Here is a 27,450-nt window from a genome sequence, read left to right on the forward strand (position 1 = left end):
CACTGACCTTTTAACTTTAAAACAAATGTGTTTCTTGTAATAAGCATAGTATAGGATTCTGGTTTCTAATCCATCTGCTATCCACTTCTGTTTTATGGAAGAGCTCATCTCATTTACATGTGGAGTTATAATTAATAAATCTTTATTACACTCCATGCTGTTCCCCTCCCCATATGTACTTCCCTCTCCTCCATTCACTCTATCCCTCCTCACCAGTGTTTTGCTTCTGCATACCACCTCTTTCAATCTGTCTCCCCTTCTATCAGCCACCCTCCCTTTTCTTCCTTCTTCCTTTTATCCTTCTTCCTTCCCTCCTTCTATCAGTCCCTTCTTCTCTTCCCCTTCCTTTTCCCTTCCTAATACTTGAATGGCGAGATAAATTTCTAAAACCAACTGAGTGTATGTTATTCACTCTGAGTCAAATCTGATGAGAATAAGATTCAAGCAATTCTCACCCCCCTCCCTTTTCCTCTACTGCAATAGTTCTTTTTCACCTCTTCATATGATGTAATTTACCACATTCTACCTCTCCCTTTCTCCCATATCATTACTTACCCCCCCCTTTTTTGATGGCTTGATTTTTTTTAAAATCGTTCCATCAAAATCAACTTCTGTTCATGCCTTCAACCCAAGTATTCTCCCTCTAAGAGTTAAAATTCTCAAGAGACTCTTCTTCTGATGAAGGCCTGTAACCAGTTTAATCTTCTTGAATAGCAGTCTTTTTCTTTCCCCCTATTTACCTTTCCATGTATCCCTTTATTCTCCTGGGTGAAGGTCAAATTTTCTGTTCAACTCTGGTCTTTTCATCAGGAAAGTTTGGAAGTCACTTATTTTGTTAAATGTCCATCTTTTTCCCCAAAGAGTATGCTTAATTTTGGGGTACTTGATTCTTTGTTGTGATTTGAGCTCCCTTGCCCTCTAGAATATCATATTACACAGACCCTTCAATACTTTGATATTGATGCAGCCAGATTCTGTGTAATACTGACTGAGGCCCCTCAGTATATAAATTGCTTCTTTCTGACACTTGCAGGATTTTCTCCTTGCTCTGATGGAGGCTGGCTATAATATTCCTTAGCATTTTGATTTTGGAACCTCTTCATGATGTGATTAGTATTTTCTCTTTTTGTTAGGTTTTTGCAAGGCAAATGGGGTTAAGTGGCTTGCCCAAGGCCACACGGCTAGGTGATTATTAAGTGTCTGAGACCAGATTTGAACCCAGGTACTCCTGACTCCAGGGCTGGTGCTTTATCCACTGCGCCACCTAGCCACCCCAATTAGTATATTCTTTCAGTGAGCATTGTGCCCTCTGATTGTAAGATATATGGGCAATTCTCCTTGACTATTACTAAAAGAATGCTTGGTGTCTCATGAAGTTACCTACTTCTACTATTCCAAGTCTATTTTTCAAAGAGTGATTTTCTTCACAATTAATTTTTTGCATCTCCTCTTCCATTTTATCAATTCTATTTTTAGGCATTTTAGGCTTTTTTTTTTGCAAGGCAATTGGATTAAGTGGCTTGCCCAAGGCCTCTCAGCTAGGTAATTATTAAGTGTCTGAGACCGGATTTGAACTCAGGTACTCCTGACTCCAGGTGCTCTATCCACTATGCAATCTAGCTGCCCCCTATCAATTTTATTTTTAAAAGAACTGTTATCTTTTTCCATTTTCCCAATTGTATTTCCGAAGGAATTATTTTCTTTTTGCAATTGCCTAATTGTAATTTTAAAGAACTTGTTTTCTTCTGTCACTTTTTGTTGCAAGATGTTAATTTTCTCTTGCATGTCTTTTCTCAGTTTTTCCAATTGATTTTTAAAATCCTTTCTGATTTTAAAGCACTCCCTCTTTCCCTACTTTTCTGAGCTAGTATTTTGTTCATCTTATGTCCAAAGTAACTTTCAATAGATCCTGCTTTTCTCTGACCTTTCTTATTCATTTTGAGATTTGGTACCTATCCTAAGGGTCTTGTGTTGGGACAGGGGCTTGCTTTCAGACCTTCAGTTCTGAGAACTCTAGAGGCTTTCTTACTGGTCTAAGATCAGAGATGTTAGGATCTCCAGGGGTAGACCTGTAGACCTGCCAGTAAAGAATGCCAGAGCACTCTCAGTCTGGACTAGCAGCACTAGGAATGTCAGCCACCTACTCCCTAGGACATTGGGAATAATGGTGACATCTGGAGGTGTCTCTGGGCTTTCTTCTCTGAGGATCACCAGACCCTGCCTTCTGGGAACAACAGGGGCTCTGGGCTGGGAATGTCAGGGGCTCACTGTCCAGGTTGGGTTATCTAGACCAGCCTTGGTGGAATGGGGATCCTGGGCACCCAGGCTAGAGTTTTCCCAGCATGCTGGAACTCTCCCGACCTATCTGCTTCACAGTCCAAACTGCAAAAACCTCTGCTCCCACAGCCTAGGCTCTCAAGTTAGTCACCACCCTCTGCTGTTGCACTGGGTCACTGCTTTCAACCCAGATGTACCCACTTTTCCCTTGTGAAAGACCTTGCTGGAGGATGTTCCACTCTGTTCTTTAGGGATTCCGTTGTTTTAAAATCTATTAAGAGGCTTGATTAATGTCAGTTCTGAGAGAAAGTCAGGAGAGCTTAACAAAGTTCCTAGTTTCTCTCTATGCTCTTGGCTGGAAGTCTCTGTAGTTATCGTTTTCAATATAAGGTATAAATAATGCTAAAGGATATCTTGATTATGAGCTTTGTAATATAGTGCTCTCCTCTCCTCATCCTCATTCCCCCCTCTGTCTCTCTATCTCTCTGTGTCTGTCTCTGTCTCTATGTGTCTGTCTCTGCCTCTCTCTGTCTCTGTGTCCATATCTCTCTGTCTCTCTCTCTCTCTCTTCATCCTAATATCTTTCTCTTCTATTCCTTTCTCTTTTTTTCATCACTTTCACTTCTTTTTCTTCCTTTATTCCTTTAACTCCCTCTTCTCAGCTTTATTTTTCTTCTGATTTCTAATTTCTCTTGCCTTCATCTTTTTCTTTTTCCTCTTCTCCTTCCTTTTATCTTTCCCTTTATTGCTCTTGCTCTCATTCCCCTAACTCTGACTTCCTAGGAGTTTTTTTTTGCAAGGCAAATGGGGTTAAGTGGCTTACCTAAGGCCACACAGCTAGGTAATTATTAAGTGTCTGAGACCGGATTTGAACCCAGGTACTCCTGACTCCAGGGCCGGTGCTTTATCCACTGCACCGCCTAGCCGCCCCTTCCTAGGAGTTTTTATTGAACTTGCTGATTCTGTTTATTGACTTTATTAGAGAAAATGTCAGTATTGCCTGCCTCAAAGACTCAAAGTAAAGGAAAAAATGTCAAAACTTAGTGGAACAAGTTGATGAACGAAAGCATAAGTGTAGGAAAGATGAACTGAAATCAATCTTAACAGTTATCATGTAGGTTCTAAACTACTAATAATTATGCATCTAATTCGGCCATGAAAATAAAAAATCTACCTTGTTTGAAAAAGATAAAATACTCTTCTCATGTATGAGAATTGCTTAAGAATGACAAGTCATCTTTGCCTTGCAAAAAAAGAATGACAAGTCATCACACTATGAATGACTATGTAACCTGAATTTCATCATCTTCTTCTTCTTTTATTGCTATGAAGAGCTCATGTGAAAATAAAATTTCAAATTACTTTACTCAAGTAGATTTCCTTCTCTCATTCTACCTTACTGAATTAACATGAAAAATGAAGGAAAACAGAGGGAAAACAATGAATTGATAAAGAGAATTACATATAGAAAGAACTTTCAAAATGATAAGACTTGTAGCTTACCCAGGTTTTTCTTCCTTTTTAGAGAGGAATTGTCTAGAATTTAATCATTGAAAGATAATAATGTGTATCCACAGTGCTTTTCCTAATCTCTACTTGTAGATTCAAAAGAACTGTCATTTATAGGGCTGCCCCCCTGTGAAAACGCTTATATTTGGGGGCAATATCTCATTCAATACATTTTATTATAGATGTTTGCATATTATATATGCTACAAAGCAGAAATAAGGAAATTTAACTGTTATAAATTAGTCTTTTCAGGGAGACTGAAAGAATCCAAATCATCTAGAAAATCCTTAATATGCTTACTTGAAAATCAAGAGAGAGGGCATGCAATGACTCTGTTAACTTAGAATAGGCAACATGGGGATGATGATCAACCTTAATGGACTTGCTCACACCAACAGGGAAACAATCAGGCACAATTTGGGGTATCTGTGATGGAGAATGCCATCTGTATCCAGAGAAAGAATTGTGGAGTTTGGACAAGGACCAAAGACTATTACCCTTGATTTTTTAAAAAAATGTTATCTTATTATATAATTCTGCTATATCTCATACTTTTTCTTCCTTAAGGATATGATTTCTCTCTCATCATATTCAACTTTGACCAATGCATACCATGGAAACAATATAAAAACTAACAGACTGCCTTCTGTGGTGGGGAGGGAAACAAGATTGGGGGAAAATTGTCAAATTCAAAATAAATAAAATCTTTCAAAAAGATAAAAATAAAAATTAACCCTAAAAAGAATATGAATTATTTTGAAGAATATCATTGTTGGTAGAACATTTGAGCAGTATCTCTTCACAAATTAACAAGAAGTCATTGGAGATGACAAGTTTATGGAAGATTTGACAAAGGATACACCGTAACCAAATCATTGCAAAGGTTTTTCAAGTTGAAATTAGGACAACAAATATGAAAAACAAAGTAGAAAACATTTTTAAAGATTTTCACAACACTTTTCTCCATCAATTACTGTGGAACCACAATGTATATCATTTAAGATCACTGTCCCTGGTGATCTACATGAGAAATAGAAATGTTACAGAGATGGTGAGAGCAACTTCCCAGCAGAAACAAGATAAACTCAGAAGTATATGATAGAGAGACACAATTTACAGGTTTTAAGGATCATTTTTCAACATATTGTAAGAGAAGAGAATACTAAACTCTCAGGAAAAAAATAGAAACTGTTATTACCAAAAGCAAAGTGACCAAGATTCACAATTTGATTAAATTCAATGAACATTTATTGAATACTCACCATGTGCCAAATCTGTGCTAAATAACTGTGTAATAAACATCAAATTGGATAGATTGATTGATATGTAGATTGATTGAACATGACTAGCATGGGAAAAGTCAAAGGGTAAAAGATTTAAAATACCAAACAGGATTTATTATTCTATCTTTGAGGCAATAGGTAATGACTGAAGCTTCTTGGTTACAGGAATGACAACACAGGATCACAGAATTTTAGAATTATTAAGGACCTCAGTTGTTATCTAGTCTAACCAATAGTTGAAAATGAAATCCCATGGAACGTGCTCAATAAAATGTCATTTAGCCTATATTTGAATATACGCAAGATAAAAGAAACCCACCATTTTATGAGTTAAGGATACCACTGTCAAAAAGAATTCCAGACATCACATTTAAACTTGCTTATTTAAATTTCTTAACCCATTGATCAAGTTTAGAACTCTAAAACACCCCACTGGACATATTTGATATCCAAATATTAATGACTTTGAATTTATTAACTAGTCTGATTAGTTAAGCACTCTACCATCTAACCCTCTTTCCAAATTTTCTGCAGTAATAGCTTGCATTACTTTGTCAAATGTATTATTAAAATATATGTAAACTATAACTACAAAATTCTCTTTGTCTACCAGAATAGGAGCTGGCCCCTAAAAAAGGAGATGTCGGACATCTCAGTGAAGTCATGCCAAGTCTTTGTAATCACTCTCCCCTTCTATAGATTTTCACTAAACATTCCTCAAGAACTTAATGCATGCTTAATTTTTCCAAGGATCAAAGCTAAATTCATGATTCTACTTTCAAAATCTATTCTCTTCCTTTTTCCAAAAACAGAAGAAAAAATCAGATATCTAATCCTATGATACATCTTCATTCACCACATTCTTTCAGTGAGTAACTCGATAATCATATCTGCCATTTTCAGCATGTAGTTCATCTATACCAGGTAACTTGAATTTATTTAGGGTAGTTTAGTCATCTCTTATCATGATTGCCAGCTCCTTGTGGGCAGGAAAAAAAAGTGAAATCAGAACTGGTCAGCCCTTGGTTTCTCTCTTTCTCATTCTCCTTCCATTTACTTCATGTAGTGTTTCTATTGCTTCTTTGAGCCTCTCTCTCCCCATGTTATTACTTAGGCATACTCATCAACATCAGCTTATGCTGAACCTAAGCACTTTTGCCCCTGTATTTACTGAATTAATCCTAAATATAATTATTATAACATATTATTGTAACTCAGGAATTTGAGGCTGATCAAATGAAAAAAAATGTAGGTACATAATGTGAACTTCATACCTTAAAATGCTAAATAAATATGAATTATTATTGCAGTGATTGTAGTGGTATCACAGTATAATTTATCACAGTACAATTTATCCTTTTATCCTTGAATAGTCTGTTCCCTGGTGAAGTTCCCCTTGCCCCCAGCTCCCTCTATCCCTCATTTCATTACTTACTGTGCTGTGGTAACTGGAACTTCAAGCAGAACAAATCTGCTTAAATATTCTTTCACCTCCATTGCACAGATTGTCAGGGAAGAGGGAAGGAGTAGAGCTCTGCTTCTCATTGTCACAGAATAGTGAGGTTAGGGAAGGCTGTCCTAGAGTAGTGTGGATCACAGAAAATGTGTAGCCATCCATTGTGTTGGAATGCGACAATTACATTTTTTTTTCAGAAATGTCTTTTTTCTAAAATTTGTTTCAGGACAGACCATGTATATAATCCAGTCATTTTACTATATTGCTTTTCACCCAGTGAACTTGCTCACATTATTGAAATTGAGTGTGTAATTATATTTTGATTGCTAAATTATGAAATTAGAACTAAAATAGGGATAGAACATAATGCTCTATTACCAACAAGATGGAAAATGGGACATTTTCTCCAATCTTCATTGTCTCCACAGTCCAAGAAACCAAGAAAGTTTGATATTGTTAGAAGTCTTATGACTTTAGAGAGAACTATAATCCCTTGCACCACCCCCACCAGCCTCAACAAGTCACAAACACATGACTTGACCCAATATTTGCGCAACTTCTCCATTACTGCTGTAGAAGTCTCTGTCTTTGCACTCTGCTTTCACACTTCAGTTCTATTGCGACAAGCATCAGACCTGAGTTGAATCCAGGCATTTGCAGAGGAGAGGAATGGATAGGTGACCACATTCTTCTAGGGGAAAGAGTGCATTTAGCTAGAGAATTTAAAAAAAACAGATGAAACTGGGATTTACAAGGTCAGAAGAGTAAAAGGGTAAGAAGGTAAGTCATCCAAGTGGAACCAGTCTTGTCAATCCAGAAGTAATTTGAGTGGATTTCCTTTTACTCCTGAGACAGCTTTAGTAGCTTGCACAAGAATTTAGGAAGTTGCCAATTAATTGCCTCTTTGAACACTCCATTTATGTGAAATAATTTTCCCTTTCTTCCTCTTCCTCTCTTGCCAGTGTATTGCTCTTATCCATCCTTTCCAAACATGTCAGAATCACACCTGGACCCTCTTTTAACTTGACTTCCTTTATGAGTTGGTGATGATAAACTTCTGAGGGTCCATATGTAACATCCTCATATAGAAATGTAACCAACTGAACTTTGTATTATCTTTTATGATTTCTTACTCATTTTCACCTTTTTAATGCTTCCTTTGAATATTATGTTTGTATGTCAAATTTTCTACTAGCTTTGGTCTGAGGGGAGAGCAGATCATGCTTAAACCTAAAACATTAAAACATATATCTTATCCAAGAGGGAAATAAGTGAGAAAAAGAATAAAGGAAAAGGGGTAGAGAATAAGAGGGAAAGTAAAGAATCAGAAACAAAACAAATTTCTATACACTATTGAGTGTGTATGGTATTTCCTCTCTGAGACACTTTCAATGAGAATGAAGGCTCAGTCATTCCCCCCTCATCTTTCCCCTTCACTCCATTGCAAAAACTTTTTCTTACCTCTTTTATGTGAAATGATTTAGCCTATTCTATCTCTCCTTTCCCTTTCTCCCAGTGCATTCTTTCCTCTCCCATTGCTAAATCTTGTATAATCCTGACTGTAGCTCCACAATATTTGAATTGTTTCTTTCTGGCTGCTTGTAATATTTTCTCTTTGTCTTGGGAGTTCTGGAATTTGGCTATAATATTCCTGGGAGGTTTTTTTTTGGATCTCTTTCCAGGGGAGATGATAGATATATAGATATAGATGATATATAATGATAAATTGGAAACCAAAAGCCTATAAAATGATGGACAAAAATTAAATTGACTTAGAAAGGACTAATGAGATTGATGCCTTTAGCCAAGGTGATTTTTTTAAAGAGTACAGAAAATTAGAGAAAAAATGTAGGCATTGAACAAGATGATATCACAACAAAACCCAAAGAACCTACCATGTATAGCTAAAAAGTCAATTAAGGGGCAGCTAGGTGGCACAGTGGGTAGAGCACTGGCCCTGGAGTCAGGACGATCTGAGTTCAAATCCAGCCTCAGACACTTAATAATTGCCTAGCTGTGTGGCCTTGGGCAAGCCATTTAACCCCATTTCCTTGCACAAACCAAAAAATAAAATAAAATAAAAGTCAAAACCAATAATTCAAAAGAAATGCAAGATTTCTTTCAAAAATATAAAAATATTCAAACTAACAATTTCAAATAGAGATCATTCTCAAAAATGATATAGAATTAACTATAAAGAAATTATAAAGGAAAAAAAATTCCTGGTCCTGGTACATTTGCCAGATAATTCTATCAAACTTTTAATATAATACAAATAGTAGAAAAGTTATGCCCACAAATCAAAAAGAAAGCTCTCTACTAAAATCCATTTATGAGAAAAATTTAGCCCTAATACATGACAGGAAAAGATAAATGGAAAATACCTATAGAACAATATTAATATTAATTTAAAAATTTTAATAAAATCTTCATAAATAGATTACCCCAATTCATCCAACAAAACATTCATTACAACCAACTTGAATTCATAACAAGAAGTGAGGGGTAGTCAATAATAGGAAAATAATCAACATGATCATATTTAAAAAAACATACAAAGTCACATCATTATTTCAGCAGATGAATAAAACATTCTTTGATAAAATATAACCCTCATTTGTACTTAAAAATCATAAAATGTAAGTATAGGAAAATTTTTTCTATCATAAAAAATTATCTAAAACAAATAGCAACATTAACAATTAGGATTATAAGGGTGTTTCTCCATTAGAGAAGAAAATTAATGATATGTTCTCTCCATAGTATTATTGTATTTTTTATGTTTCTAGAAATGCTAATAATAACAATAAAAAATATAAAAAATAAAAGTGTGGAGGAGCAGAGACAAGATAGAGTAGTAAAGACAGGGATTCATCTTATCTCTCCCCCAAATCACTTTAAATAATGATTCTAAACAAATTCTAGAGTTACAGAACCCAGCAGAAGGTCAAGTGAAGTAATTTCCCAGTCCAAGAAACTTTAGTGGGGTGAGAGAGGAACACAGAGCATTGTGGCTGTGCCAAGCACCAACCAGCCCCACCAATCCAGGAACAGGAAGTTGGTGACTGGATCAGTGGCAGCTGTGGCAGTTTCCAGACCTCTCAGACCAGAGACTGATGAAAACAACTTGGAAGTTCAGCAGAAAAAGTGCAAACCCAGACCCAGCAGATGAGGAGTTGTCCTTGGAAGCCACTGAATCAGCAGCAGCTGCTTCTGGAGCTCTCAGCCCACAGATGGTAAGGAGATAGGAAGGAGATTATGGTATCTCTTTGTTATCACTGAGGCACAGACCAAGAGATAATAAGAAACCTCTCCTCAGATCATACCATCTTAGAAGAACTGAAAACCTGCAGATACCTAGAAGTTTATATGAAAAGAACTGCAAAAAAGCCCAGAAGCTTGGGATAGAGCACCCCCACCTCAGAAGCAGAGTTCCCTAACTTAAATCATAAGCTGGGGAAATGAGCAAACAAAAGAGAAAAAAATTCTGACCATAGAAAGTTACTAAGGTGATAGAGAAGATCAAAACACATACTCAGAAGCAGATAATAAAGTTAAAGTCCTACATCCAAAGCCTCCAAGAAAAATATCACTTGGTGTCAGGCCATTGAAAGAGCTCAAAAAGAATTTTGAAAATTAAATAAGAGATGTAGAGGAAAAATTAGAAAGAGAAATGAGAGTGATATGGGAAAATCATGAATAACAAGACAAAAGCTTGGTGAAGGAGGGACAAAAAATATTCAAGAAAATAACATCTTAAAAATCAGGCTGGGTCAAATGGAAAAAGAAGTTAAAAAAATCCAATGAGGAAAGAAGACCTTAAAAGGCAGAAATGACCAAATGGAAAAGGAAGTATAAAAGTTCACTGAAAAAAATGTCTTTAGAACATAGAATTGAACAAAGAGAAACTGATGACTGTGAGAAGTCAAGAATCAGTAAAGGCAAAAACCAAAAGAATGAAAAACTAAAAGGCAATGCGAAAGATCTTATTGGAAAGAAAACTGACCTAAAAGTAGAAAAGGAGAGAAATTTAACCATTATTAGATTACCTGAAAACTATAATCAAAAAAAGAGTCTAAACATTATCTTTCAAGAAATTATCAAGGAAAACTACCCTGCATTTCTAGAGTCAGAGGGTAAGATAGAAATTGAAAGAATTCATTGATTATCTCTGAGTTTCCAAAAAAAAATTCCTAGGAATATTATAGCCAAATTTCAGAGCTCCTGGTCAAGGAGAAAAAAAATCATAAGCAATCAGAAAGAAACAATTCAATTATTATAGAACCATAATCAGGATCGCACTGGATTTAATGGCTTCTACATTGAAGAATTATAGAGCTTGGAATATGATATTTCAGAAGACAGGAGTTTGGATTACAACCAACAATTATCTACCCAGAAAAACTGGGCATATTTTTCCAGGAGAAAAGCTCAATATTCAATGAATTAGAGAACTGTCAAACTTCCCTGATGAAAAGAGCAAAGCTGAACAATAAAACTTGATCTTCAAATACAAAGCTTGTGTGAAGCATAAAAGGTAACCAGGAAAGGAAAATCATGAGCATCTTAATGATATTTGACTGTTTGTATTCCTGCAGGGGAAGATGGTACTGATAACTCATATAAACTATCTCATTTTTTAAGGTAGTTAGGAATATATATACAGACAGGACACTGGTGGGAGTTGAATATGAAGGGATAATGTATTATAAAAAGATGCTGAGTTGGAGGTTGAGAGAGGAACGTACTAGGAGAAAAGAAAATAGGGAGGTGGAATTGGGGTAAATTATTTTATATAAAAGAAGCAAGAAAAAGCCTTTACAGTGGAGTGGAAGAGAAGGGTCGTGAAGGGGGTATGAGAGAGCCTTACTCTCATAAGACTTGATTCAAGAGGGAATAATATTCACACTCTAGTGGATATAGAAATCTTTCTTACCCTACAGGAAAATAGGAGGGTAAGGGAATAGGAGAAAAGGGAGGGGGTGACATTTAAGGTGGCAGATTGTGGAAGGGGATAATTAGAAGCAAAACACTTTTGAGGAGGGACAAGGTCAAAGGAGAGAACAGAATGAATGGGGTAGGAGGAATAGGACAGAGGGAAATAGAGTTAGCAGTAGTAAATGTGGATGAAAGTGTTGAAACAGTTTCTCTGATAAAGGTCTCATTTCTCAAATATAGGGAACTGAGTCAAATTTATAAAAAAAAAAAGAACCATTCCCCAACTGATAAATAATCAAAAGTTATGAACACTTTTCAGATGCGGTTATCAATGCTATGATCATATTTTAAAATGGGCAGACTCACTATCGATAGGATAAATACGAATTAGAATCATTCTGAGGTACTACCTTATACCTAGTGGATTACCTAATAGAACAGAAAAGGAAAACAACAAATGTTGGAGGGGATATAAAGAAAATAAGACATTAATGAATTGTTGAAGGAGGTGAAAATGATTCTACATTTCTGCAGAGAAATTTGCAACTATGCCCAAAGGGCTATGGAAACATGCCTACCCTTTGACCTAGCCACTAGTAAGTCTGTATTTCTGAAGAGATGAAAAACAACAAAAAAAAGAAAAGGATCTATATGTAGAAAGATATTTGATGGTAAGAAATCGAAAATTAAGGGAATTACTGTCAACTGAGGAATGACCGCAATAGTTGTAGCATATGGTTGTGATGAAGTGCTATTCTCCTTTAACAAATGATGAGGGGCGGCTAGGTGGCACAGTGGATAGAGCACTGGCCTTGGAGTCAGGAGTACCTGAGTTCAAATCCAGCCTCAGACACTTAATAATTACCTAGCTGTGTGGCCTTGGGCAAGCCACTTAACCCCATTGTCTTGCAAAAACTAAAAAAAAAAAAATGATGAGCAGGATGCTCTCAGTAAAACCTAAAAAGACTTAAATAAGCAGATATAAAGTGAAATGTGCTGTATACAAAATAACAGCAATATTGTAGTATGATCAGTGGTAAATGACTTAGCTATTCTCAGAAGTACCATGGCCTATGACTGTTCTCAAGGACTTTCATTTCCAAAAATGAAAAGGGCTGATATAGACTGAATACAGATTGAGGCACACTTATTTTTTGCTTAAAAAAATAACCCCAGCAACTTTGGATGATGATCAACTATGACGGACTTGGTGACTTTCAGTAATCAAGGACTTGTGATGGAAGATTCCATCCACATCCAGACAAAAAAAATATGGCATCTGAATGCAGACCACAGCATACTATTTTCACTTTTTAAAACTTGTTTTTGATTTTTTCTTTTTCTCATTGTTTTATTCCCTTTAGTTCTGATTCTGTTTTCACAATTTGACTAATATGCTTGTATATGTGTTTAATCTATATCAGATTATTCACTGTTGTGGGGAAAGTATAGGAAAGGGGAGGAGGTAGAAAAATGTGGAATTCAAAAGATTACAAAAAGATGAATATTGAAAACTATATATCTAATTGAAAAAAAAATAAAATAACATTAAAAGAGTAATAAATGTGTGAAGATAGACCAAGAAGAGAAAAAAACTCTCCCTAATTCCTGATATGACAGTTTGCTTAGAAAATTCTAAAGGATAAACAAAGAAACTCATTGAGAAAAGTAATAGTTTCAAGTAATAGTTTCAGGTCTCAAATAATCCCATAAAGCCCATAGCATTTCTATATATTAATTACCAAATCCAAAGCCCAATAAGAGAAAGAGAACTCCCATTTAAAATAACTGCAAAATGTTTAAATTGAGAGTTAACTTCCTTCAATAACTGCATAGATTGAATTTGATAAAAGTTAATGGGAAAATTGAAAATTAGATTTAGACCAATTTCATGCATTTCAAAGCACATTGCACAATACATTCAAAATGGACATATAACTTGGGAAGCAGCTAAGATGGCAGAGTCATAGAATGAAGCTACACTCTAGCTCCACCACAATATTTCTTCGACAAACATCTAAAAAATGACCCAAACAGAATTCTGATGGAAAAGAAATCTGTTATAAATATAACAAATCTCACCATAAAGAGTGCTAAAAAATTTGGTTCAACACACAAACCTATAAGAAAAAAAATACTCCAAAACATACACAAACAATACCTCAGAGAAAATGCAGTTTAAGCATAAGTTTCAATCAAAATCCTTGGAGGAGATAAAAACAGAATTTTTCACATTTTAAAAAACTAGAAATGAGTATGAAAAAACAAATTAGAACAGTTAAGGAAAAATTTAGAAAAGAAATCTGATCTATGGAAAAAAGATATGATGAGAAGTGAGTTAACAGCTTGGTATAAAAGGTACAAAGGCTGTTCCAAGGGGAAAATTCTCTAAAAATTAGAATAAACCAAATAAAATAACTTTAAAATGAGAATATGAAGAGTTAACATGACTTAAATGATTCAACAATGAATGGACTAAATGATTATAGCTTCTATTAACGGGACATTACATGAGTTATAGAGAGAAATACACAAATACAACAAAATTTAGAAGACCGAGATTAATCAAAATAAGAAACCAAAAAATAAGTTACCTGAATAGAATTTTTCAAGAGTTTTATATGACTGATTTCTGGCAAATACTAAATTGGAATTGAAAGGATAGGGCCTGTTTCTCACTGTACATGGCACTTTCATGCAAAAAAAATGATCATTTAAGCATGCAAATATCTCACCAAAATGTACAAAAAAGCAAAAATATTAACTGTATCTTTTAAAAGCCAAAACAAAATAAGATTATATATGATAAAAGGACTTTGAAGCAGAGATGAAAAATATATTGAAAAATAAGTTATTCCATCATAAAGAATGAGTGGGTAAAAGAATAAATTATAGAAATAAGCAATAGTTTAATTAAAGATACGGACAACAACATGGCAAGATTTATGTAGTACCTAAGGGAACAGTTGTGTATCTAAATATTATCACTAATAAAAGAAAAGCAGGGGCAGCTAGGTGGTACAGTGGATAGAGCACCAGCCCTGGAGTCAGGGGTACCTGAGTTCAAATCCAGCCTCAGACACTTAATAATTACCTAGCTGTGTGACCTTGGGCAAGCCACTTAACCCTGTTTGCCTTGCCAAAAAAAAAAAACACCCCCAAAAAAAGAAAAAAGAAAAAAGCAGATCAATGAATTGGGCATGCAACTAAAAAATTAGAAAAAAATATAAAATCTCAATTAAATGGCAAAATAGAAATGTTGATCACAAATTTGAATAAACTAATTAATAAATAAAAAGTACGATCTCTTTATTTTTCTTTTAGCGCATTTTAAAATTATTTTTCAATTTAAACTTAATTAATTAAAAATATTTTTCAAATTACATGGAAAAATCATTTTTTAACGATTTTGATTTGAGTTCTCTCTTCAGCAATTCTTTATGGAGAAGGCAGGCAATTTGATTTAGATTTTACATGTGCAATCATGCACAACATATTTCCATATTGCTCTTGTCGTGAAAATAGAAATAATAAAAGCAAAAATAGAATATTTTGATCTGCACTGAGACTCCATCAGTTCTTTCTCTGGAGTTCTTTTGCTTGTCTTGAACCTTTGCTTTGCTGAAAGACCTCAAAAAAGGGGAAAAAATTTAAAACAATTTAAAAAAAGAGCTACATCATTTACAATTGATTATTGTACTATATTCCTGTTATGTATACTCCTGGCTCTGTTCATTTTGTTTTGCAGTTCTTCATTGTCTTTGCAGATTTTTCTAAAATCATCCTGCTCATCATTTCTTAAAACAATAATAAAAAACCATAACTTATTGATCATACGTCAAATGATAAGTATCTCCTCAGTTTCTAATTCTTTCTTTGCCACCATAAAAAGGAAAAGCACATATAAGTACAAAATAAATATATTTTTAAATTTTTTATAACTTTGGGATACAAATCTAGTAGTGGTATTGCTTGTACATACATGATTTTATAGATATTTGGACATGGTTCCAAATTGCTCTCTAGAATGACTGGCTCAGTTCACAACTCCACCAATGGTGCATTAAAGTAGGAGCTCATTTTCAAAAGAAAAAAAAATAGCATAAAGTGTTTAACTACCTTGATTCTTTTAAAAAAGAAAAAAAATCCAAATGACCAGCATCAAAAAAGTTGAGTTCATTATTAAGAGAATAAAATGAAAAAAAAATCCTTTTTTCTTCTTTTTTTTTGCAAGGCAATAGAGTGTCTAAGGCTGTATTTGAACTCAGGTCCTTCTGACTCCAGGGCTGGTGCTCTATCCACTGTACCACCTAGCTACCCCTCCCAAAGTCCTAATATTCAATATATGTAATAAAAACTTAATTTTCATTGAAATGAAAGTATGCATTTTTTAAAATGTTAATTGCCCAGATCAGGAAACAAGAAGATGATTTAAGTATCACGATCCTAAACAAAGAAATTCAGCAAGAAAGAACCTAAGACCAGATGACTTTACAATCTAATTATATTGAGCATTTAATAACAATAAATTCTAATGCTACATTAAACTGTTTGGAAAGTAGAAAAAGAAATGATTCTATCAAATTCCTTCTGTGATGCAATATAATTCTTAAACCATGGAGACTCAAAATTTGGAAAGAAAACTATATATACTAATATCACTAATGAATTCATGCAAAGATAGTAAATAAATATTAGTAAAGAGAATACAGTAACATCACAGAGATTTTATACTATAACTAGGCTGTATTTATACTAGAAATGTAAAACTGGTTCAATATAAGGAACAATATAACTACAATTGATCACATTAATAAAAAACAACAAAAATATAACTATATTAATAAAGAAAAAGCTTTTGTCAAATACAACTTCTATTAAAGAAAGAAAAAACAAATAAAAAACCAAAACACACACAAAAAAGAATAAATGGAGTTTTCTTTAATATGTTAACATTGTTTTTTAGATGGATACTACATATCTTTGGGGGGAAGGTTGTAATAAGCCAGAGACCTTCCCAATAATACCAGTGGTAAAGCAAGGATGTCCATTATCATGATTACCCGTCATAGAAGGATACTAGATATAGAAATACTATAAAACTAATAATTTAAGGAAATATAGCCAAAGAAAAATTTTTATTATTAACTATTATGATTATATTACATCATTAATATTATATTAATATATTAAACATATTAATTATAAAAATATATTAATATTATATATTAATATTATATTAATATATTAAATAATATTATATTATTAATTATTATTATAATATTTGCCTTGAAAAAACCTTAAAAAAAAGAAATAAAGTTATTTTAAATGGGGTAATTTTTTACCATATCTTTTTGCAGGATTTTGTTTGTTATATAGAGGAATGTTGACCATTTGTGTGAATTTACTTTTTTTAGGGTGTTTTTTTTTGCAAGGCAATGGGGTTAAGTGGCTTGCCCAAGGCCACACAGCTAGGTGATTATTAAATGTCTGAGGCCGAATTTGAACTCAGGCACTCCTGACTCCAGGGCCGGTGCTCTTTCCACTGCGCCACCCAGCTGCCCCTTGTATGACTTTACTTTATAACCTGCTATTTTAATAAAATTATTATTTCAACTAACTTTGTAATTCAGTAAATGAGATTTTCCAAATATATCATATTATCTGCAAAAAGGGAGTTTTAATACATTATTCCCTATTCTTATTCCTTCTATTTCTTTTCTTCTCTTATTGTTATTGATAAGATTACCAATGCATATTAAATGACATGTAACCATACCATTAAAAATGAGAAGAGAGGGGGCAGCTAGGTGGCATAGTTGATAAAGCACCGGCCCTGGGGTCAGGAGTACCTGGGTTCAAATCCGGCCTCAGACACTTAATAATCACCTAGCTGTGTGCCCTTGGGCAAGCCACTTAACCCCATTTGCATTGTAAAAAAAAAAAAACCTTAAAAAAATGAGAAGAGAGGCAGAGTTTATATTTTTCACAACTATGGGTAGAAGATAGATTCTTTATCACGCTAATTATAAAAGGTTAAATATATTGCATTGATTACATGAAACTGAAAAGTCTTTGCATAACCAAACTGTATCTAGGATAAGAATAGGAGTCAAATGGAGAAAAATTTGCATAATATTTTTCAGATAAGGGTTTGGAATCCAAGATATATAGAACACAGAAATAAAAATATGTAGTACCTAAGATACATTTACAGATAGATTAAAACAGCTACACTTACAATAGAGAATTAATTGGGCAAAGGATATGAACAAAAATTCAATAATAAAATGAAAATATGAAAAATTCTCCAAATCACTAATCATAAGAGACATTCAAATCAAAATATACTTGAAGTTTCAACTTAAATTGAAAATATGCCCCCAAATTGGAAAAAAATCAATGTTGCTGGGATTATGGAAAGTCCCAATATTACATTTAAATAGTGATTTAAAATAGCTATTTCAGAATTATTCAAATAAAGTGACTAAACTATCCTAACGTTTTTATCCAGAGATTCATAAAATGTTCTGTAATACACTAAAATATTTATACCAGTGCTTTTTGTGGTAATGGTAGTGGTACAAAAGTAGAAACAAAGCTTATTCCTACTGATAATAAAATGAATAGAATAGTCATTCTATTACTAGGTTGACTACTACATCAGTTACTAGATAAATAATGATATGACTATAATCGAAAATTTCTGTATTGTAAAAAACGGTGACTATCAAGAGTAGAGAAGTATATTGGGAATTAACAATAACTGACACAGAATGAAAGAGCCGAGAATACAATCTGTACAATGGTATGCAATGAGATAAATAACCATCATAAACAACTGAAAAAGAATATTGCAAAATTACGAAGAATAAACTTGCCCCCCAACAAAGAGATGAGAGAAAATACTTTCACCTACTGCTTTACTGATGTGGTTGCTCATGTGTAGAATACTGTACTTTTAGTCAGATTCTTAAAGATGGATTATCTGCTTTTTTTTCCCCCCTTCTTTTTTCTTTTAAATATATGGTTTAATTTTCTGGGAGGGTGCAAGCATTGGATGTAGAAATAAATTTAAGTTATCAAATAATAGACCATAATGAAATTTATTTAATTTTTAAGTAACAACATTTCTTAATATTTATATGTTTTATAGCTTGTATTTTAAATTCAAATTATTGATTTAAAGAATATCAATTACAAAAAGATTAGTGGCTGAAACTTTAGAAAAGGAGCTACTGGTCAGCTTAACATGTAGACAGGCAATATCTACTATAACATTCTGTGTCTTTATTAATGAGAAAGAATATTAGGCTGCTTAATTCCAGTTATGAAGATTAATTTTTATATTCATTCCAGAGTAAAGTGAAACTTGCAATTAATTAGTCTTTTTGTAGCAAAAGGCCTATATAAGATTGCCATTGAGTTTATTTCATCAAGTATGTTTAATTACCCTATAATAGTTTCAGTTTTTATTCTGCTTTTTCTCCTTTAGAATAAGAATATGCCTTTTCATTCTCCAAGAAATTAAATGCTTTACTTTCTGAGAATGCTTAATATTTTATTGTAAAGTTTATATGAAAAAAGAGTTCTTATAGTACTTCACTTCAGATATATAATTTCTCCTTTCTGTGAATTACCTCTTGATGGGAAAACAATTATTTTGGAAGTTGTTTCCTAAAATCTAAGTAAACATAATCAAATTAGTGACAGAGGTCTATCATGGTTCATTGGGAAAATCAAAAGAAGAAAAACTTTAGAATTTAGCATATTTGAAGAAAATTGAAATAGAAGAAACTGAATTAAGAGACTTAATTTAGATGTTTTTAGTTATTCATATAATATGTTATTATTGACATTATATTTTCCTTTTTTCAAAGATTTGTTTGTGGAGGAGTTGTGTCTCATTGACTTCATTGTGAAGATCAACTGTGGCTCAGCGGGGACCCTGACACAGGAAGTTCCTAGAGATTGTCCCAAAGATATCTTTCATGGGGACTGTGCCTGACCCACTGAGGTTAACCAAAGCTTCCCTGACTGTAGCTCCACAAGAGCAAGAATTTCAAGACCTGCAACCTTCTAATTCACAGCAGACATCGATCATTGATTATTCCATTGCTAATCATCTTCCATTATTTCCTTCTGAATCTGTTAGAGTTGACCTGTTGAACTTCAGCTGCCCTGGATCAGTGGAGTTTCTAATGAAGGAGTCCGAGCATGATCTCGCCCAGACAGTCATGTCTTCTGGGATCTCCAGTGAGGATGAAAAATTACCTCCCACACACAAGAACACTTCTGATCACCCTCAACATCAAGGTAGCAGTGAATGTGTAGCACAAACCCCAGGTCCAGTAGCAGACATAATTACACACGCAATGGTTAGCGTACCAGTCAACCATGATGCTAGCCATCCCACACCTTGTGATGAGGCAGAGAACTTGGCAGATGTTTCTTTGACTACATCAGACCAATCTTCCAGGACATCTCAGCAGTCTAGCCAAACTAACAAACATTCAGTATGCCTTACAGAGCAAAAAGAGACTCTGGAAGCAGAGAATCTGTCCTCTAGATTCAAAGAAACAGGTACAATGACTAGCCTACATGACTGTGGATTTTTGGCAGAAGAGCGGGCAAACAGAACTTGGCAAGATGCAGAAGTTCAGACAGCGACCAGTATGGAAAGCAGATCTGTCTGTACCAGTCCAAGTATCCTTGCTTCATTCTTAATGAAAATTCCTACTCCTGAAATTCTGGAGCAACAAGAGCAGTTGTATATTATTTATAAGAGTGATAGGAATATGAGCAATCCATCAGAGCTCTCCAACAAGTCAGTGGGTCTAAGAGAAGCACCTTGCCATTTTGGTACCAAAACAGAAGTGTACATTCAAGCAGCTCCTGGTGATTCTTCAAACATACCAGTTTTCCAAGCAGAAAACAAGTCAACAGATTCAGAAACCACAGTCTATCGAATGGCATCAGACAATGGAATATCTGGCTCAAGAGATACCAAAACTGCATGCAAGGAGCAAGGGAAAGCAGTAGAAGCAGTCTCTGAAGGAGGAAGTCAGATCATTACACAGACAGCACCTACTACTTTTATCCCACCCAGTGCAAAACCCATTGATCAGATTTCTCCCAATGCATGCAGCCAAACAAATAATGTAAGTCGTGGCTTGGGGAAAGCTGAAACCAAATCATCTGAGTTGGCAAAAAAAATCGTTGATGTCTACCAAGCTGAAAGCATTTCCAATGATCCATATGGTAAACCACTCAGCCCTGACAATGAACTGAACAAATCTGATCACTTGAATGTTACTGACAAAGATAATACAACTGAGAATTTGCCTACTCAGAAAGAATGGGAAACTGTTGCTACCAAGGCAGACATAAAACCAAAAGTGGAGACAAAACCAGAATTGCTTTGTCCAAATGCAGACAGTCTAACTGCTCTTACCCCTACCACAGGTAGAAAGAATCAGGACAAAGCCTCTGAAGAAAGCAGGCAGGCAAAGACAGTCACAAGCTTAGGATTACCAGGAGAGTTGATGGGAGAATCTAGTCCAAATGCTGGTAAGCGTACACCCTCTCGGTCCATCAAAGCAAGTCCACGGCGGGCCAGTCGTGTCAGTGAATTTCTAAAGGAACAAAAACTAAATGTGACAGCAGCTGCTGCTCAGGTTGGATTTACCCCTGGAGAAAAGAAAAAACAGCTAGGATCTGATGCCAAACTGTTCAAGCAGTCCAAACAAGTCAGGGATGTCATATGGGATGAGCAAGGCATGACTTGGGAAGTGTATGGTGCTTCCCTAGACCCTGAGTCACTTGGCATTGCAATTCAGAACCACTTGCAAAGACAGATCAGGGAACATGAGAAACTGATAAAGGTTCAAAACAATCAGAACCGGAAATCCATTTCTTCTGATACATCTTCAAGTAAAAAGCTCAAGGGAAGGCAACACAGTGTGTTCCAGGCCATGATGCAGAACTTCAGACGTCCCAACTGTTGTGTGCACCCTGCTCCTTCCTCTGTGTTAGATTAAAAAGAAAATGTATAGAAGAGTGTATCCACACACTTAGTGCCAACATGAGTCTTGGTCTATGAGGAAAGTTCCTTATGTTTTATGAGGAATTCTGCTAATTACAAGAAAGTGTTGAGTTCAGGAAATTGCTTCACTATTTTGTGAGGACTGTTCATAAAACAGAGCTAATAGGAACATATTACAGGGTAGGTTTACATACTAAAATGGAAATGGTAGGCAGACACAGAAAAAAAAATTGTACCTTTTCAGTTTTATATTGTTTCTTCACTTTAGCAAACTGGAGTTATTTGTATTCAAATCTTTGCTCTGTATTAAAAAGTAAGGATTAGCACAAACACTGATAAAAATTTCCTGTCCAAATCCCTACCCCAGTAAATGAAGGGGTATGGTAATAAGGTCCCTAGTAGCTCTCAAATTCTAAGATATTAATTCAATTCACACAAAAGTTGTAAGTAGAAGATACTAATATAAAACATGAAATTGAATTTTCATTTATGGATAACAATCTATAAACTAATATGCATAGAGACGTCTAACATTAATGAATGTTTCTGTGTATATGCAGACCTTCAAGCACATTGGTCTTGCTATAATAGTTGACAAACATAACCAAGTTTTATTAGAGACCTTCAAGCCTTTTCTTGTATGTAGGAAAGATAATATGGAACTATTATAGTCAGATTTCACTGAATTTCTCTGATACAATTCCATATTCTTAGCCTATAAGAATTCTAGTCTTCTGAATTCATGAAATGAATTTTCTGTGACAATCTACTAAAAAAATTTCCAAGAAACTTCTCAGTAAATATAAATGCCCAGATATCACATAGTTTTCTGTGGGAAAATAATACTACTACAGTCAATTGCTCAGACTGTGTAATTATGTAATATTTATGTAAACAAAAATATATCATGTTGTTTTTCCATCAAAAATGTCCCAAGCCTATTTTAAGAAAATGTGGTGAATATTTGTGGAACATGAGCTTCCCTTGGGACAATATTTTCAGAGGCAACTAATTGCACATTTGATAAGAGTTCTGGTTACTGGTGATGAGTTCAAAATAGCTTCACACACTTCCTAGCCCTCTGACCCTGAGCAAAACAAAACAAAAATCTGTTTGCCTCTCTCTTTCCTCAATTGTAAAATGGATATTAATAGTATATAACTTACCAGGTTGTTGTGAGACTCAAATGAGATCCTCACTGTTAAACACAGTACCTTGCATTATAATAGGTGCTATATAAATCCTTATTGCCTTTTCCTTCCCCATAAGTAATTTGGTTAAAGTTTGTTGCCTAGAAGAGGACACTAATTTCGTTTGAAAAGTACAATCATACACATTATCAGAAAAATCCAAAAGAAAACAATTTTTCCTTTTCTGAACAATAGTTTCCTATTTTGGGTACATTTATGTTTTAAAGTCTCTCTCATTTAGCCTTCATCTACCAAATGCCTCATCATTAAGAAACACTACAGTGAGGACATAAAAGTTTTATTGTCATCTCTTGATAGTACACATTATAAAGGGCCTAAGGAGGGAGGTATTGCAATGTTTCTTCTTGAGGTGATCTTTGATCTATCCTTAGGTGCATGGCATTGTCTGGGTTCAGGCTATTGAAAAGGCTATTGGTTTTAGTTGACGTAAAATATCAGTTTCCTCTTAAAGTGCAATTCTCTGAGCATAGATCATTTTTTTTTCAGTATCTGATAATTATGCTCTGTCTAGTAAGCCCTACAGTTGATTTTTAATCATTTGTTTGATTTCTTTAATGTTGCTTTGCAAATTATGAACTTATAAAGAATAATACCTAAGTATAATGCAATAAATTGCAAAAGGGATTATTCCATGTGGGGGTTTTTTGTTTTTTTTATTTATCTATGTAATAAATGTGCCATGAATAGATTAAAATCATAGCATAATTGAAGGAAGAGTTATCTCCAAATAATCTAACATTCAGACCTTGTTGTCTTATTGACATGGTTATTTCTTTCCTTGATGCAGATTCTAACTCATTCATGCTTGACTATTCTTTGCAAATCATCTATCACAAGTGTGAAATAGGATGGTTCACCAATTGGAGGATGAAGACTTAGGAAGGAAATCTGCCATATATTCATTTTTTTCCTGTGACAATGCTATTCTTTTCATTTTTGATTCATTTATTAAGTTTAACTTGAGGGAGGATTTATTATGAAAATCTAATTCTTTTGGTGGTGAATAGGGAACCATTAGTCTCAGATTTGTCAGAGTAATCTGCTTATAAGAAAATGGAAGAACATTCTTCCATTCCTACTTTGTCAATGGCAGATCTGCCCAAAAACACTTACATGTCTGAAAACTTGTTTGCCCTGTTGGACAAGGGCTAATTTCCATCTGCAACACACATTCATTAATTAGGTGGTAAGGAACTGACCCCAGCATATCTTCAGTTGTCCATCTCTATATATTTTGGCAATTGTGATCACCTGGATTGTTAGGAAAACTACTAACCGTAGTTGGTCACTATGGACAGCAATCATGAGGGTTTGGGGTACTGATATTTTACTTCATTAGTTAATAAAAACAATCACACCTTGGGTATTTTGTGTAATTTCAACTTTAAAAGATATGTAGCGGTCCTTAATTTTGTTTCAGTGTCATTTCATACTAAAGCAGCTTTGCTACTCTGAAAAAGTGAAGTGCAGTGTTATTGTTAATGTCCCCAAGATGAAGGTCTGACCATGTTCAAATAGCATAGTTGCGGATTTCATCCTACAATCTTAATGCCTTAATGGTGTTCCATGTGATGGTTCCACAATTCTAGTAGGCATTTCCTTTCTACTGAGAGACAGCAAAGGCCAGTTTGGATTTTTTTGGTCAAGATTATTCACACTCTTCTTGTTGAGATGCAATGCTACTGCACCTTCACCACATCCTCCATTGAGGCAGCTCTGTAGAGCTTCCTGAGCTCCCCAAGCTCCCTGCCCCTGAGAACACAACCAGAATTGCAGTCTCATGGCCGGACCTCATCATCTCTCTGTGGGGTGACTAAGGCACAGGACTGAAACTTCCCTTTCTTTCAGCCAAGCCTAAAAAATTCTTCATTCTGGGCCACCTTCATATCAGTCTTCTTGGCCTTCTCCAGGCTTCTGCCACTGCTCCAGAAAAGGTATAAACTTTAATAGCCCCAAAAATATTTTCATTAGGTTGGCTAAACTAGAAGGGAGAGAAGTAAGCTGGAATGCAGTATGTAGGGTGGAAAATTGAAATAAAACAGAAACTCTTGAGACTTCTTGTCAAGTGAACAGGGATTTTTAAAAAAAATCTTAAATTCTTAGTAGTCTGTTTTCATGATAATTATAACATTTGTGTGCAGAAAATGATAGCTATCTTACAGATTAGTCTTTCCTATCGATTTCATTTCTTGCTTCTTCTCAAGGGTTTTCTAGGTATTTGTTGTTAGATGTATCATCTTTGTTACCATAGACTCAAATAATGTATATTAATACAGTTAATTTTTTAAATGTGAGCATTAAGGAAGTGGGGTACCACCAGAAAGTTTTCCAGTTTTAACCCAAATTGAGATATTTATAAAAAATGTATTAGTACATTTTACTTAACTTTGGTCATTTTAGTAAACTGAATACAACTGAATTACATGTATAGTTTTCCCTTAAAACCCCCAAAAAGATTAAAGCTGAAATAGGTTATCCCTTTAAAACTTTTATTTTCTGTTTTTCATTTCCTTTCACCTGATTATCATTTTCAAAGTTACATTCCTTCTCTTGGAATAATCTAAAATCACATCAAAGGTCACAGTAAATTTAAAGAAGATACTCGAGATATAAACTTAGCTTGTTTTGGCTATTTGAATGAGGCATATCATTTAGATTCTATAAGGTGAGCTAAGTATATGTCCATTTTAACAATAATATCCAGTAAAGATTTCACACATTTCTTTATGCTTTAAAGAAATTCATTTGTGTGTATTTTTATGTATTTAGGCAGATAGGGCAAACTTGCTTTAATTTAATAGGCTTATAAATACAAGATAGTAATTTTCTACAAATGTCATACTAATGAGACTATTTGTTTTATAGTTTTCATTTAAATGATGGTATGAGAATTGCTATTTGAGATGATTATAAGTTTAAATATCAACATCTTGTTCACTTGCTCTTCCTCAATTTTATTTACCCCCATATCTCTTCTTTTGTACCCATTAAGTTGGAGTCCCTTTCTGTTTTGGTATTTGTGATTTTGCATTAAAAGATCAGCTTCTTATTTAGATACTGATCTTTGATTGGTTCTATACATATGTGAGTGTTAACACTACCTGAAAAAATGGCACTCTCCATTTCTTGTTTCATTATTCCTTTGAATGAAATTATTGATTTAAATGACTTTGGGGAAGAGCTTATGGAAGAGGAAATCAATAGCCATGAACTCAATCAATATCCCTGGACATAGACACTAAATACGTTTGATTTGAAGTAACCAGAAATCCTCAAGATGGACTGAATTGTGAAATTCATCTGTTTCACAAGTATTTAGTAATATCTGCCAGCAATCATTTTAACTATGAACACTCACCAGCTCAAGTATCCACTTAACACAACTCAGTAACCTCTCTAAGTAGTAAAAATCCAATACATATTTATATAGGTATAAAGAGAAACAACAAAAATTATATAATATAAAAGACTATCAGGAAAATACTTTCTGATAATCATTTTCAAATGTTGGTACAGACTTTGGTAAAAGAATAGGAGCATTCAGAATGATGCCACTCAATTATATTAAAAAATAAGTCACAAGAGTCTAAAGACATAAGTCAGAATAACTGCTGTGGTCAAGGCCAAGCAATAATGTGGTTTTTTTAAATGGTACCAGCATCTGTGTGTATTACATGCATATCATTACAACTTTCTTTTTTTTAATATTAAGAATTCTAGGACCCATGCTATAAATTATCTGAAGTGATGCTTTTCTGTTCATACTTGGGAAACTATCTTTGCAAGTTCTACAAAGACTTAGTAAGGATGGGGCCATATATCTTGACTCCGTGCATCAAGAGATCCTTATACTAGCCAAGATTACCAAGGCTCCCTCAAACTGAAAAATCAAGGATTTGGGCAGGATAAGAAAATAAAAGAATAAACACATACTTAATTTTTTCCTACTGTATAGTACCAATTCAGAATCAGTTGATTTGACTCGGTGAAAATGTTCACCAGACAGAACTATTGAGAACTGTGTTTCCAAATAAAAAAAAAAACTTGAAATAAAATAACCCTAAAGATTGGGGGAAAGATGTATGAATCCTCTCTATGTAAAAAAAGACTTCAAATAATGTATTCCCTATTAAGGAGAAAGTAAAACAATGGAGTTATTCTATATACCACAACTCTGTGGACTCAAGTGCAGACTTGGTCCTTTGGTTATAGGATGGTTGGGCAGCTGAATTTTGATATTTCAGGAAAGATACCCCTATTTTGACCTTCTGGAGGGTTTATTAGCAAATAAGCACCATAATCTTAATGCTATAGTGAGTTGAGTATGAAGGGGGATATTTTTCAAGAGGGTTTAATGGGAAAGGCATGATTATTGTCTTTGTATCTTTAATATGTAGTGGGGATTTAGGTGTGGGAGGGGGAGGGAAGATTGCATCTATCTCTGGACTGAGGATTCTATGTTTACTTTTCATTGCTGTTGCTATTACTATTTGTTTATTTTGGAATTAAACAATGTACTTGTTGCAAAAGTCCTCAGTAGTTACTGATTTTTCTAATTCATAGAATTGATTCTTATAAAATGCAACTATGTTGGATGTGTATAGAGCACAATATATTGAATGAAAGCAAAGCAGCTACCTCTGATTATCACTATTTCTAAAAGTCTTTTAAAAGTTAGAAAATTTACTAACATTTTAAATTTTAGAAATGCTAAGAAAGCAATTTTTAGCC

At 34.2% G+C, this 27,450-nt stretch overlaps 1 protein-coding gene across 1 annotated transcript in view; it reads left to right on the forward strand.

The window, feature by feature from the left end:
- Nucleotides 1-27,162, forward strand: part of LOC141517304 (G protein-regulated inducer of neurite outgrowth 3-like) — a 67,197-nt gene extending 40,035 nt beyond the window's left edge. The window contains exon 2 of the mRNA XM_074228159.1: nt 19,344-27,162. Within this exon, the coding sequence (XP_074084260.1) occupies nt 19,455-21,503 (2,049 nt within the window). The 5' untranslated portion in view covers nt 19,344-19,454 and the 3' untranslated portion in view covers nt 21,504-27,162. The remainder of the gene's footprint in view (nt 1-19,343) is intronic.
- The last annotated feature ends 288 nt before the right edge of the window (nt 27,163-27,450 follow it).

Source organism: Macrotis lagotis, chromosome 3 (genome assembly GCF_037893015.1).
Source record: "Macrotis lagotis isolate mMagLag1 chromosome 3, bilby.v1.9.chrom.fasta, whole genome shotgun sequence".
NCBI classification, from domain to species: Eukaryota; Metazoa; Chordata; class Mammalia; order Peramelemorphia; family Peramelidae; genus Macrotis; species Macrotis lagotis.